Source organism: Dermochelys coriacea, chromosome 21 (assembly GCF_009764565.3).
Source record: "Dermochelys coriacea isolate rDerCor1 chromosome 21, rDerCor1.pri.v4, whole genome shotgun sequence".
Taxonomy (NCBI): domain Eukaryota; kingdom Metazoa; phylum Chordata; order Testudines; family Dermochelyidae; genus Dermochelys; species Dermochelys coriacea.
The window spans coordinates 18766856-18782581 of record NC_050088.1 but is presented as its reverse complement, the minus strand read 5'-3'; the positions used below and the strand labels follow the sequence as shown (position 1 = coordinate 18782581).

General features: G+C 43.6%; 1 protein-coding gene across 10 annotated transcripts in view; it reads right to left on the bottom strand.

Annotated features, from left to right (window-relative positions):
- Nucleotides 1-15726, bottom strand: part of LZTR1 (leucine zipper like transcription regulator 1) — a 310867-nt gene that overhangs the window by 21423 nt on the left and 273718 nt on the right. For 6 of the 10 annotated variants that reach the window (XM_043500716.1, XM_038379621.2, XM_043500715.1 and 3 more), the window contains one exon: nt 1702-2266. The exons of 3 other annotated variants lie outside the window; for them this stretch is intronic. In XM_043500716.1, coding sequence (XP_043356651.1) covers nt 2150-2266 — 117 coding nt within the window. In that variant the 3' untranslated portion in view covers nt 1702-2149. Of the gene's footprint in view, nt 1-1701; nt 2270-15726 lie in introns of those variants that run through there. One more of the 10 variants, XM_043500717.1, reaches the window with a different exon arrangement.

Genomic DNA, 15726 nt, shown 5'->3' with positions numbered 1-15726 from the left:
AGGACAATCTATCATTCTATAAAGCACATCCCTTGAATTAATTCAAGGGACAACAGTATCTAAAACCCTGCTACCCAGCACCAAGGAGCTGGTGAACAGCAACTGGACATCACAAAAGCAACCACCTTTTCAGACACACAAAGGAAATGGTGAAGCTAACAGTACAGCACAGGCGTGCAGCTCTGGTATCTGCTGGAAACAGACCTTTACTGCCCTTAATTAGAAGAGATCTAAGAATCATAGAACTGTTAGGCTGGAAAGGACCTCAAGAGGTAACCTAGTCCATCCCCCCATGCTGAGGTGGCTAGTGTATAAACATCAGCTGCCTGGCCACTGTATTTCTACTGCAGGTCTGTCCACACTCTCCAGCATGAGAGCCAAATACATTATCCTCAAAAGCAGAGGGGCTCCAAATCAATGCTTGTGAGCAGATTCTCTGGCCTCTTCTGCTCCCATTGAACTGCTCAGACAGTGGCCAATGGAGTAGAAATGATCCACAAGCCCCTGCTGGGTACAGCTGTTTAGCTGCTTCCCCAGCTGGCTATTTGCTACATCCCAGGAAAGGGAGACTAGTTTTAGTTGCTACATTATCTGCTTTGCTACTAGTAATCCCCAGCAGGCACAGAGCCAGTATATTCAGCTATGCTTCCCTCCCCACAGTGCCCCTGGCACAGTGGTAATGTCAGGGTGCAGAGGGGCACGTTGAGTGTAAGCAGGGGGTAGTGGCTGGTGTATGCATTGCTGCAGCTGTTGTATGGTTTCTTGGGGACCCTCAACAGTTGACGCAAGTTAGATCATGGAACTCCTGTTGGTCCTCAGCTTTCCCTCCTGGCCTGCCCTGGGTGCTGTCTGGGGTAAATAAGCTGTCCTTTATGGGTGTTCACCTAAGCAAAGCCTTCTGAGTGCCAGCCCTGTCCACCTAGGCTCCTCCAGACCAGTAGCAGTGTAGGCAATGAAGCAGCCAGAGTTACTCTCTCTTCCCCTTTGATGCTGCAGGTGGCCAGAGAGGGCAGCTGCAGTAGGAGTGGGACATTGGCTGTTCACAATAAATCTTCTTTGGGGTTGCATGAGCCGCAGTGGGAGGTGCTTTTCATAGATTATAAAGCTAGAAGAGCCCACTGTGCTCATGTGTAGAACACAAGCCATAGGATTTCCCTGAATTAATTCCTGTTTGAATTACAGCAGATCTTTTAGAAGATCCATCCACCTTTCTGTAGTGACTATGGCTGATGAAAACACTTCAGTTACCCCCCCCCCCCCCACAAAAAAAAAGTCACAGGATGTGGCTGGAAGCATACCTTCAATTTAGAATTAGGGACTTTCCTAAAAAAGTCACCTTAAAAGGCCACAGCTTGGACACCCCTGTTCCAGTGCTTCCTTTTGCTTCATTTCCCTCAAGCTAAAACAAAGTGATTCCTGCCATGCAGGCAGAAGATCTTAGCTATTTACTAATACATTATTTCAGAAAGGCTTGACTGGATAGGGTTAATAGATTTTAAAAGTCAGAAGAGGCCATTATGACGATCTTAGTCTGGCCTCTTGCAAAACACTCTCCTGAGAATTTCAAGCAGTGCTCCCCGTATCCAGCCCAATAAGGTAGTTGAATTATCTTTTAGAAAGACACCCAATGTAGATTTGAAGACTCCAAGTGACAGAAAATCTATAGAAAGCCTTTGTATTCTGGGCCAATTATCAATTAACTGTTATCATTGTGCATTTTATTTCCAATTTAATTATTGCTGATTTCAACTTCCAGCCACTGGATCTTGTTACAATAATAAAGCCCTTTAAATAGGTTTCACTAAATGTTGTGTTTCATAACATTAATGATCCTTTTATCCATTACTGTTTATATTTTACAAAACAAAAGCAATAGGCCAGATTCTGAACTCAGTAACACCAAGGTAAATCTGGAATAAACTCATTGCCCGCAGTGATTTCAATTATACTTTGGTATGGCTGAGACCAGCTTCTGCCCCAAATATACAGATGTAAGCCATACAGCTCAATAGGAGAGCAATAGTTCAGATTTTCATGCTCTTCACAGGTCTTCTGCTTTATTGTGTTGACATTCTAAGCAGCTCAGTATAGAGGGATTCAGCTGTAAAGTGCAGCACTCTGAGGAACAAATGAAAGATTTGGAAGTGTTTTATATGTCTGAACCCAGCTCTGCACATTGCTTGTCTGATATGTGATTGGCTAATGATTCTATGATGTCAAGAAGGAGCGGCTGACTGAGGGATCGCAGGTTTGGCAACTTGGAGACCTTCAGGGAAAACAAAAACAAACAGAAAAACACACAAAAAAGAAAAAAATTAAAACCATAGTTTAAATATCACTGTTTAATCCCAACAGACCCATACTAGGCATATACAGGTTAGTGAAATCTAATGATATTCCATTGTGTGGATATTGTCATGTTATTAGTAAAATGCTAAGCACACAGAACCAGGCTGCAAAGTTCCATGAAAATCACTACAACTGTGGTTTCTATGTAAAATAATAATTCTCCTTCCTTGTCTTCTGGTTTTAGACCACCTTTGCTGTGGGATGGAGTTGAAGGTATGTCAGGAAATCTGACACGAGAATGACAATAATTATTCATAATAATGATTCCATAATTAATATACAAGATGCAAACTAGTGCAGGCTAAAACATACCTTAGGCCCCTAACCAGCTTTGAAATTCATGCCATTTGTATTTCTGCTGACTTTCAGATCCACTGGAACTGATAGCTCAGGATTTGTGCAAATAATCTATCTACTCTAAAGGAGTACTTGTGGTACCTTAGAGACAAATACATTTATTTGAGCATAATAAATATTCGTGAGCTACAGTTCACTTCATCGGATGCATGCAGTGAGATGAAGTGAGCTGTAGCTCACGAAAGCTTATGCTCAAATAAATTTGTTAGTCTCTAAGGTGCCACAAGTACTCCTTTTCTTTTTGCAGATATGGACTAACACGGCTGCTACTCTGAAATCTATCTACTCTGTTATGCTGTGCCCTGAGAAGTAGCTCAAAGTACAGCTCTGTTTAGTGCACATTTTTGCCTGGAGCTTTCAAGCAGTTAAAGAATGCCATGAGAACCAATAATCAACATGTTCACTGAAGGTCTTAGCTAATCAAATGCTCTATAATAATGTTTATTTTCTGACAGCATCAGACTGAACGGAGAATTCACACAAACCAAAGTTTTCTCTGAAGAGCCATTTTCTGACCTTGAGAAACATCTATATTTTACCTCATATTTTAGACCAATAAATGGAGAATATTTGGATATCTTTTTTAAATTGCTTAATAATATTTCCTCCTATCTTTGTAGGTCCAGTGTCTGTAGTGAAGAAACAAAGGCATTTTGTGCCTCTAGTATAACAGTGAAATGAAGCAGATGAATCAGGCCACTTCTGGAAAGAAATCAGTACACAGAGTTATATGTCTAAAATAAGGGGCAGTAGACAATGTGCAGGGGATGGAGAGGTAGATTCCATTAACATTAATGGGAATCAGGCACCTGCACTGAATAGCATATTGCATTGAGATAGGATTAAGACCAAGGGCAAAGATACAGAACTATGTCAGTGTAGAAACAAAAAAGAGTTTTATTAGGCATTTGTATAAACCTAACACACACTGAGAGACTAATGTATAACCTTGCCCAAAGTATTACAACAATATAGTCAGCTCTCCGGTTAATATTCTTCTCTGATGTTCTGAATAGGAAACAGCAACCTTAACCAGTCAACAGAGCTGAAGGAGACTGTAATAGCGACACGTTCATATCGTGCTGGGCAAAAAGTTACATACCAAAATCTCCAAAACACAACATAAACATTACAGCATTTGGATTTCTTGAAAGCTGCAGGTATTCTCCTACCCTAGCACTCAGTCTTTCAATGATAATTTAATGAGCCTGTCCCTAGAATCACAGTTTTTAATTTACAAAACCAGAGTTAAAAGAAAAAAATTAGCAACAACAGAAATTTAACAAAATGTCAAAGCCTCAAACATTTTCTGAAATGTTGCATTTTGTTCATTTTTCTGGCCACAGTGCAACATTGCACTCAACATTAGTTTCAAGTTGTTACTGATCAGGTCTACCACAAGGAAGTTAAGACTAGAGCCCTGCAAATCTGCGGATATCTGCTTTATATCCGCTTTATATCCACGGACTATGTTCACAGATCGTGCATCGGATGCAGGTGGAAATTTTGTATCTGTGCAGGGCTCTAGTCAAGACCATGACACTGTATTAAAATAAGACAATTTGCACAGCAGTAAATGCAGCCGGACACTCTATGATTGCCAAAGCCTATCTGTATAATCTTATTTCCAAATGGAAATGCAGAATATGGAATGCTGAATCCATTAGGTTAATTCTAGCATAGATTACATCTTTGCAGATTCTTCAATATTTCTAGGTTTCCTAGTAGCAGCCGTGTTAGTCTGTATTCACAAAAAGAAAAGAAATACTTGTGGCACCTTAGAGATTCCTTTTCTTCAATATTTCTGTATTCTTTTCAGAGATTGTACATTTTAAATATTACTTGTATGTAGTGGTCAATTGTGTCATTTTTGTCTTTTGTTTTTCCCTGATGTAGTTCAGTTTTTTGGAGAGAATACAAAGATGATAGAAACAAACAACCTCCCCTTTATTTTGGGCCTGACAGTACCTAGGTAGGCGTGCAAGCGAGGTGCACTTAGTGGACAGAAGGGACAGCCCAAGTGTTAGGGTGCCAGACTCACATTCAGCTCCCTGTTTGGCTACAGATCAATATGTGACTGTGGGTAAGTCCCTCAGGGCCAGATTTCCAAAGACATTTACATACCTAAAGATGCAGGTAGGCATCTAGATCTAGAGATCCACAAAGGGACTTTGGTGCATCACTGCCATTCTAGGGGCTTAAATACAAAATGCGAGTTCCATTGAGTTTCTTAACCCTCTACTCAGCTGCTAGCCAAAGTCCATAGCTACCTAAGTTTTTGCTAGTAAAATTCCCTAGCTGCCTAAATTTCTGCCAATGGCATTTTCAAAAGCACCTAAATAGATTTGGTGCCATTCACTTCAATGGGAGCTAGACGCGTAACATGCTCAGGCACATCCGAAAATCCCATTCAATGTCTATCTGCACCTTGGGCACCTAAATACCTTTAAATATCTGGTCCTTAGTCTCTCAGGGATAGATTGACAAAGAGACATTAAGGATTCTACTGGGAGGCAGTGTGCCTAAGTCTTGAGTCAGGTGCCCAGGCTCACTATACAATGCCTTGTTAAGAGCCTTGCTAAGCTAGTCAGCAGAAAAAGCCGAGGCAGTTAAATGCCTAGCTCTGGGCTTGAGGGGGGTGCCGAGCTGCATTTGGGACTCTAAGCTGTGAACCCTCTCTTGCAGCCAGGTGTCTTAGCTAGGCCAACCCCTTCTCAGGAAAAAGGAGCAAGAGAAACTAACCATAGCTGCCCACTGGCTGTGTCACTCAGCCCTGATGCAGGAGACCAGTTTTCAAACTGCCCTTATGCCTGATTCAGAACAGGTTTGTGATCTTGATTTTTCCATATGCCAGGTGAGGTTATTCTGGGATGATTGTGCTACAGCCTCTCCCATTGGAATAAATATAAATAATGAAATATACATTGCAACAGGGACTTGTCCCAGGTCAGTGCCTTAGCCACTAAGCTACAGTCAAGCTCTTCCCTGCTCTCTCTGCTCCAACAAATAGTTAATTATTTAATACAAAGTGGAACAGCTTTAACAGGAGGAACTAAGCAAGCCCCATCCAAGAGCAGGCAATACCTGAATGATTACGACATGCCCCTTGCATGTGTGGGGCCTGGATTCAAGTCCCTGATCAAAATCAGGCAGCGCAAGGATTTGAAAACAAGTCTTCTCTATCCCAACTGAGTGCTCCTGTCATAAATATAAAGGGAAGATAAGCACCTTTCTGTATACAGTGCTATAAAATCCCTCCTGGCCAGAGGCAAAGTCCTTTTACCTGTAAAGGGTTAAGAAGCTCAGGTAACCTGGTTGGCACCTGACCCAAAATGACCAATGAGGGGACAAGATATTTTCAAATCTCGGGGGGTGAAAGGCTTTTGTCTGTCTGTGTGATACCTTTGCCGGGAACAGATCAAGGATGCAAGCCCTCCAACTCCTGAAAAAGTTAGTAAGTAATCTAGCTAGAAAATGCGTTAGGTTTTCTTTGTTTTAGCTTGTGAAATTCGCTGTGCTGGAGGAAATGTGTATTCCTGTTTTTGTGTCTTTTTGTAGCTTAAGGTTTTGCCTAGAGGGATTCTCTACGTTTTCAATCTGATTACCTTGTAAAGTATTTACCATCCTGATTTTACAGAGGTGATTCTTTTACCTTTTCTTTAAATAAAATTCTTCTTCTAAGAACCTGATTGATTTTTCATTGTTTTTAAGATCCAAGGGTTTGGGTCTGTGTTCACCTGTACCTAGTTGGTGAGGATATTATTATCAAGCCTTCCCCAGGAAAGGGGGTGTAGGGCTTGGGGGAATAGGACTCCAAGTGGTCCTTTCCCTGCTCTTTGTCAAAATCACTTGGTGGTGGCAGCATACGGTTCAAGGACAAGGTGGAAATTGTGCCTTGGGAAAGTTTTGAACTTAAGTTGGTAAAAATAAGCTTAGAGGGTCTTTCATGTGGGTCCCCACATCTGTACCCTAGAGTTCAGAGTTGGGAAGGAACCCTGACAACTCCCAACTCTGGGCATTGGGTACATGCCCACAGAGTTACAAATGTCCTTTGTGCAGCTTAGACATGCTCAGAGCCTGCCTACCAGATTGGAGAATGCCTCATTTGTGAATCCACCAGGGTTTAAGAGTGAGAGAGTGTTCTGAGCAGCTTGGTGATTTCAGTGGTTTTGTGCATGCCTTCTGGCAGAAATTTAAATGCCTTCAGTGTTAGGAAGTAGCTGAGTCGGGGCTGATGATCTCACTGGTACCTAAAAGTTGGATGTTGCCATCTGTAGTGGGAGTTACACGCTTAATTCCCTTTGTGGATCTAGCTCTCTGTGCCCTTGTTTCCCATCTATGAACTGGAGTTTACAGTGCTTCCTTACCTTGGGAAAGTTGTGAAGATAAATACAGTAAAGACTGTTAGGAGCTCAGATACTAACATGACAGGAGCCAGATAAATATGCTAGATTACACATGTTGGCAATTTTTTGTCTGCGAGAGATGGTGGGAATTGCAGCCTATGATGTACATGGTTTGCAATGTCTCATGTCACTGAATAGTCCAATCTGACATTTGCATAATCTTTGGCAGTTATTGAAAACATTTGTAGCTTGGTTGGGAACTGCTTGCTTCCTACGGGCTCTTTTCTCTTCAAGCTGTAGGAGCCAGCTTCTGTCATGGACTTTGATACCCTGATGGAGACAATGGAGCCATGTGTTACCATCACTTGCCAAGACTTCTCATTGGTCAGGATCAATTCCAAACTCCTTAATATTTTGCTTGCATGTGTCTTTATAGCGAAGCTTGGGACATCCTCTTGTTCTTGTTCCCTCCAACAGCTCCCCGTATAGCATGTCCTTGGGTATGCGTCCGTTTTCCAACATACTCAGATGGCCCAACTAGCACAATCGTCTTTGCTTGAGCAGGGCTGTTACACTTGGTAATTTTGTCCTTTGAAGAGCCTGCATTGGAGACTTTATCTTGCCATTTGGTGTTGAGTATGCGGTGTAAACAGTGTAGGTGGAAACTGTTTAACCTTTTCTCCTGATGAGCATAAGTTGTCTATGTTTCCCCACCATACATGAGTGTGCTGAGGATGCAGGCTTAGTACATTAACATTTTGGTCTTGATGTTGTTTCATGCTATTTTACTTAGTCTGCTAAAGGTGATGGCTGCCTTTCCAATGTGAACATTTAGTTCTTCATCCAGTGAGAGGTTGGTGGTCACTGTAGAACCTAAATAGCTGAACTTTTGGTCTACTTCTAGCTGATTTGCATTTAAGGTAATTGAAGGATCTTGTAAAAAGAAAAGGAGTACCGGTGGCACCTTAGAGACTAACAAATTTATTAGAGCATAAGCTTTCGTGAGCTACAGCTCACTTCATCGGATGCATTTGGTGGAAAAAACAGAGGAGAGATTTATATACACACACACACAGAGAACATGAAACAATGGGTTTATCATACACACTGTAAGGAGAGTGATCACTTAAGATAAGCCATCACTAGCAGCAGGGGGGGGGAAAGGAGGAAAACCTTTCATGGTGACAAGCAAGGTAGGCTAATTCCAGCAGTTAACAAGAATATCAGAGGAACAGTGGGGGGTGGGGTGGGAGGGAGAAATACCATGGGGAAATAGTTTTACTTTGTGTAATGACTCATCCATTCCCAGTCTCTATTCAAGCCTAAGTTAATTGTATCCAGTTTGCAAATTAATTCCAATTCAGCAGTCTCTCGTTGGAGTCTGTTTTTGAAGCTTTTTTGTTGAAGTATAGCCACTCTTAGGTCTGTGATCGAGTGACCAGAGAGATTGAAGTGTTCTCCAACTGGTTTTTGAATATTATAATTCTTGACGTCTGATTTGTGTCCATTCATTCTTTTACGTAGAGACTGTCCAGTTTGGCCAATGTACATGGCAGAGGGGCATTGCTGGCACATGATGGCATATATCACATTGGTAGATGCGCAGGTGAACGAGCCTCTGATAGTGTGGCTGATGTGATTAGGCCCTATGATGGTATCCCCTGAATAGATATGTGGACAGAGTTGGCAACGGGCTTTGTTGCAAGGATAGGTTCCTGGGTTAGTGGTTCTGTTGTGCGGTGTGTGGTTGCTGGTGAGTATTTGCTTCAGATTAGGGGGCTGTCTGTAAGCAAGGACTGGTCTGTCTCCCAAGATCTGTGAGAGTGATGGCTCGTCCTTCAGGATAGGTTGTAGATCCTTGATGATGCGTTGGAGAGGTTTTAGTTGGGGGCTGAAGGTGATGGCTAGTGGCGTTCTGTTGTTTTCTTTGTTGAGCCTGTCCTGTAGTAGGTGACTTCTGGGTACTCTTCTGGCTCTGTCAATCTGTTTCTTCACTTCAGCAGGTGGGTATTGTAGTTGTAGGAATGCATGATAGAGATCTTGTAGGTGTTTGTCTCTGTCTGAGGGGTTGGAGCAAATGCGGTTATATTGTAGCGCTTGGCTGTAGACAATGGATCGAGTGGTATGATCTGGATGAAAGCTAGAGGCATGTAGGTAGGAATAGCGGTCAGTAGGTTTCCGATATAGGGTGGTGGTTATGTGACCATTGCTTATTAGCACCGTAGTGTCCAGGAAGTGGATCTCTTGTGTGGACTGGTCCAGGCTGAGGTTGATGGTGGGATGGAAATTGTTGAAATCATGGTGGAATTCCTCAAGAGCTTCTTTTCCATGGGTCCAGATGATGAAGATGTCATCAATGTAGCGCAAGTAGAGTAGGGGCATTAGGGGACGAGAGCTGAGGAAGCGTTGTTCTAAGTCAGCCATAAAAATGTTGGCATACTGTGGGGCCATGCGGGTACCCATCGCAGTGCCGCTGATTTGAAGGTATACATTGTCACCAAATGTGAAATAGTTATGGGTCAGGACAAAGTCACAAAGTTCTGCCACCAGGTTAGCCGTGACAGTATCGAGGATACTGTTCCTGACGGCTCGTAGTCCATCTTTGTGTGGAATGTTGGTGTAGAGGGCTTCTACATCCATAGTGGCTAGGATGGTGTTTTTAGGAAGATCACCAATGGACTGTAGTTTCCTCAGGAAATCGGTGGTGTCTCGAAGATAGCTGGGAGTGCTGGTAACGAAGGGCCTGAGGAGGGAGTCTACATAACCAGACAATCCTGCTGTCAGGGTGCCAATGCCTGAGATGATGGGGCGTCCAGGATTTCCAGGTTTATGGATCTTGGGTAGCAGATAGAATACCCCAGGTCGGGGCTCCAGGGGTGTGTCTGTGCGGATTTGTTCTTGTGCTTTTTCAGGGAGTTTCTTGAGCAAATGCTGTAGTTTCTTTTGGTAACTCTCAGTGGGATCAGAGGGTAATGGCTTGTAGAAAGTGGTGTTGGAGAGCTGCCTAGTAGCCTCTTGTTCATACTCCGACCTATTCATGATGACGACAGCACCTCCTTTGTCAGCCTTTTTGATTATGATGTCAGAGTTGTTTCTGAGGCTGTGGATGGCACTGTGTTCTGCATGGCTGAGGTTATGGGGTAAGCGATGCTGCTCTACAAAAGAAAAAGGACACTAAGCTATCTAAACTACTATATGCCACAAGGGGCCACAACAATGGTTCCCGTAACCCACCCAGCAATATTGTTAATCTATCCAACTATACTCTTAGCCCAGCAGAAGAATCTGTCCTATCTCGGGGCCTCTCCTTTTGCCCCTCCACCCCCACGAACATGATACAGTTCTGTGGTGACCTAGAATCCTATTTTCGACGTCTCAGACTCAAGGAATATTTCCAACACACCTCTGACCAACATATTAACCCACAGAGACCTTCCTGCCAACACTACAAAAAGAAGGATTCTGGGTGGACTCCTCCTGAAGGTCGAAACAGCAGCCTGGATTTCTACATAGAGTGCTTCCGCCGACGTGCACGAGCTGAAATTGTGGAAAAGCAGCATCGCTTACCCCATAACCTCAGCCATGCAGAACACAGTGCCATCCACAGCCTCAGAAACAACTCTGACATCATAATCAAAAAGGCTGACAAAGGAGGTGCTGTCGTCATCATGAATAGGTCGGAGTATGAACAAGAGGCTACTAGGCAGCTCTCCAACACCACTTTCTACAAGCCATTACCCTCTGATCCCACTGAGAGTTACCAAAAGAAACTACAGCATTTGCTCAAGAAACTCCCTGAAAAAGCACAAGAACAAATCCGCACAGACACACCCCTGGAGCCCCGACCTGGGGTATTCTATCTGTTACCCAAGATCCATAAACCTGGAAATCCTGGACGCCCCATCATCTCAGGCATTGGCACCCTGACAGCAGGATTGTCTGGTTATGTAGACTCCCTCCTCAGGCCCTTCATTACCAGCACTCCCAGCTATCTTCGAGACACCACCGATTTCCTGAGGAAACTACAGTCCATTGGTGATCTTCCTAAAAACACCATCCTAGCCACTATGGATGTAGAAGCCCTCTACACCAACATTCCACACAAAGATGGACTACGAGCCGTCAGGAACAGTATCCTCGATACTGTCACGGCTAACCTGGTGGCAGAACTTTGTGACTTTGTCCTGACCCATAACTATTTCACATTTGGTGACAATGTATACCTTCAAATCAGCGGCACTGCGATGGGTACCCGCATGGCCCCACAGTATGCCAACATTTTTATGGCTGACTTAGAACAACGCTTCCTCAGTTCTCGTCCCCTAATGCCCCTACTCTACTTGCGCTACATTGATGACATCTTCATCATCTGGACCCATGGAAAAGAAGCTCTTGAGGAATTCCACCATGATTTCAACAATTTCCATCCCACCATCAACCTCAGCCTGGACCAGTCCACACAAGAGATCCACTTCCTGGACACTACGGTGCTAATACGCGACGGTCACATAAACACCACCCTATATCGGAAACCTACTGACCGCTATTCCTACCTACATGCCTCTAGCTTTCATCCAGATCATACCACTCGATCCATTGTCTACAGCCAAGCGCTACGATATAACCGCATTTGCTCCAACCCCTCAGACAGAGACAAACACCTACAAGATCTCTATCATGCATTCCTACAACTACAATACCCACCTGCTGAAGTGAAGAAACAGATTGACAGAGCCAGAAGAGTACCCAGAAGTCACCTACTACAGGACAGGCTCAACAAAGAAAACAACAGAACGCCACTAGCCATCACCTTCAGCCCCCAACTAAAACCTCTCCTGGTTTTACAACCTACAATCTACAACCTATCCTGAAGGACGAGCCATCACTCTCACAGATCTTGGGAGACAGACCAGTCCTTGCTTACAGACAGCCCCCTAATCTGAAGCAAATACTCACCAGCAACCACACACCACACAACAGAACCACTAACCCAGGAACCTATCCTTGCAACAAAGCCCGTTACCAACTCTGTCCACATATCTATTCAGGGGATACCATCATAGGGCCTAATCACATCAGCCACACTATCAGAGGCTCGTTCACCTGCGCATCTACCAATGTGATATATGCCATCATGTGCCAGCAATGCCCCTCTGCCATGTACATTGGCCAAACTGGACAGTCTCTACGTAAAAGAATGAATGGACATAAATCAGACGTCAAGAGTTATAACATTCAAAAACCAGTTGGAGAACACTTCAATCTCTCTGGTCACTCGATCACAGACCTTAGAGTGGCTATACTTCAACAAAAAAGCTTCAAAAACAGACTCCAACGAGAGACTGCTGAATTGGAATTAATTTGCAAACTGGATACAATTAACTTAGGCTTGAATAGAGACTGGGAATGGATGAGTCATTACACAAAGTAAAACTATTTCCCCATGGTATTTCTCCCTCCCACCCCACCCCCCACTGTTCCTCTGATATTCTTGTTAACTGCTGGAATTAGCCTACCTTGCTTGTCACCATGAAAGGTTTTCCTCCTTTCCCCCCCTGCTGCTGGTGATGGCTTATCTTAAGTGATCACTCTCCTTACAGTGTGTATGATAAACCCATTGTTTCATGTTCTCTGTGTGTGTGTGTATATAAATCTCTCCTCTGTTTTTTCCACCAAATGCATCTGATGAAGTGAGCTGTAGCTCACGAAAGCTTATGCTCTAATAAATTTGTTAGTCTCTAAGGTGCCACCGGTACTCCTTTTCTTTTTGCGAATACAGACTAACACGGCTGCTACTCTGAAACCTGAAGGATCTTGTGGAACCCCTGTCCTAATACAACTGTTTTCTTGATGCTGATAGTGAGAGCAAATGCCTGACAGGCACTTGAAAGGAGGTCCATGAATTCTTGTAGTAGATCTTCACTGTGGGCTACGAGGGCATCATCATCAGTGAATAGAAGTTCCTTGATTAGCACCTTTTTGACTTTGGTCTTCGACAAGTCAGGACAGGTTGAAGAGTTTGCCATCTGATCTTGTGTGGAGATACACTCCACCTTTCATGTCCTTAAACACGCCGTTTAAGAGTACCGAGAAGAAGATTCCAAAGAGTGTAGGGGCAAGAATGCATCCTTGCTTCACTCCGCTTTTCATCTCAAAATTGTCCAAAGTGGACCCTTCAAACTGGACAGCTGCTCTCATGTTGTTGTGGAATGAACGTATAAGACTTAACAGGTGGGCATCCTATCTTTTCTAGAATTGCAAATAGACCTACTCTGCTGACTGTGTTGAATGCTTTGGTTAGGTCCACAAAGGTGATGTACAATGGTCGGTTTTGCTCTCTGCACTTTTCTTGGAGTTGTCGCAAAGAAAATATCATGTCTATAGTTGATCTTCCAGCCCTGAATCCACACTGTGATTCAGGGTAGACACAATTCGCCAGCTGTTGTAGGCACACTAAGATGACTTTTGTGAAAGCTTTTCCTGCTACACTTAGTAGCGAGATACCTTTGTAGTTGTTGCACCATCCTTTTCGCCTTTGTACAAAAATAAAGTGATGATTTTTGTGTCGCGCATCTCTTGTGGTACCTCACCCTTTTTTCAGCATTTAAGTAGCAGCTGATGAAGATATAGCAATAGGCTGTCTTTCCCATACTTGAGGATTTCCGCTGGGATGCCATCTTTTCCAGGAGCCTTGCCACTTGATAGCAAATCAATGGCCTTGCTTAGTTCTTCTACAGTGGGCTCCACATCTAGCTCTGGCATGACCTGTAGAGTTGGTATTTGGTCCAGTGATTTGCTGGTAATGTTTCTTTCTTGTGCATGTTTCAGAGTAGCAGCCGTGTTAGTCTGTATTCGCAAAAAGAAAAGCAGTACTTGTGGCACCTTAGAGACTAACAAATTTATTAGAGCATAAGCTTTCGTGAGCTACAGCTCACTTCATCGGATGCATCCGATGAAGAGAGCTGTAGCTCACGAAAGCTTATGCTCTAATAAATTTGTTAGTCTCTAAGGTGCCACAAGTACTGCTTTTCTTTTCTTGTGCATATAGCTCTGAATAGTGTAGAACCCAACAACACAAGTGCTTGCTTTTTCTGTAATGATTTCGCCGCTGTGCAATTTGAGAGGGGCAACCTTGTTGACAGTGGAACCTAGAACTTTCTTCAAGCTGTCATACATGACTTTGAGGTTTCCTGTGCCTGAGGCTGTCTGTATCTCTTCACAGATCTTGATCCAGTAATGATTTGCACAGTGTCTGCTTGCTCACTGCACCTCAGTTTTTGCATGTTGAAGTCTCACTTTGGTGCTCTCTGTTGGCTTCTTGTTCTGTTCCAGATAGGCTGTGTTCTTAATGTTGATGAGAGGTAATAGTTCCACTTCATTTTCTTCAAACCAGTACTTTTTTGATGGTCTCTTCCCCCCAAATGTAGCTCAAGCTGTTTCATGGATTGTTGTTCTTAAATCTTGCCCAAATTCCTCTGCATTCTCTGCTAATGACTTCCCACGCATGCTAAGTTCAAAAGCCTTCACAAACTCCTGGCATTTCCTCTGGTTTTTGGTGTTAATAGCATTGATTTTGGGCTTGCTCCTAGGTTTTGCTCTACGTAGTTTCTTGGCTGTAATCTTCACTTTGCTAATAATCAAGGAGTGATCCACGTCACAATCAGCACTGTGGAACGTGTGAGTGTTTTCCACTAAGGGTAGGTCTTTCCTCCTGACGATAACAAAGTCTAAATGGTGCCAGTGGCCTGATCATGGATGTCGCCATGATACTTTGTGGCAATCTTTTCCTGTAAAATATGAATTGGAAATGCACATTTGGTTTTGGGCGCAGAATTCAATAACTTGTTGGCCATTCTCATTCATCTAGCCAATGCCAAAATGTCCCAGGCAATCTGGCCATGAGTAGCTGTCTGCACCGACTCTTGCATTAAAGTCACCAAGGAGGAAAAGAGTAGCAGCCGTGTTAGTCTGTATTCGCAAAAAGAAAAGGAGTACTTGTGGCACCTTAGAGACTAACAAATTTATGAGTTTTTTCATTAAGTTGATAGATTTCCACTCCATACGGCTAAATTTAGTGCCTTGCATAATGACAGGTTTCAGAGTAGCAGCCGTGTTAGTGACCCTTAGAGCCCTTTATGCCAATCAAGATAGAGCTTTTTACCCATAACTGACAACTGTTGTGTCCAGGTTGCCAGCAAGGATGGAGTGTTCTCTCCGTGTGATGTGACTGCAATAGCCTGGGTAGTTGATATGGAGGCACTGTTTTGCCCATGTGTCAGCGTCCCCCTCTTGACTTCACTGGTTTGAACCAAGGAAGGACGGGAGTCGATACATTTGGACTCAGCTATGCTGCAGGAGCTGCCAGTGCAGAAGAGATCTTCCATCTGCCTGGCTTTCAGGGCTCCACTCCTAGATTGGTTATCAGACACTGCTGAAGGGCCCAATCTGTCCTGTGTGGATATCATTGGCAAAAACACTGAGTGAATTTGCTCATCTGCCTTTTGATGGCATTTCCTCCATCAAGGGTTCCACTATTCTCCTCAGGCGCTCATCAGCCCGAAGCCATTGGCTCTTCCTGAGGTTTCTTGGTTAATTAACCACCACCCAGCACTTGGCATTGACCAGTACAGGTTGTACCGCTTATGGTCATAGCGGAAGCAGGTTTTCAATTCTG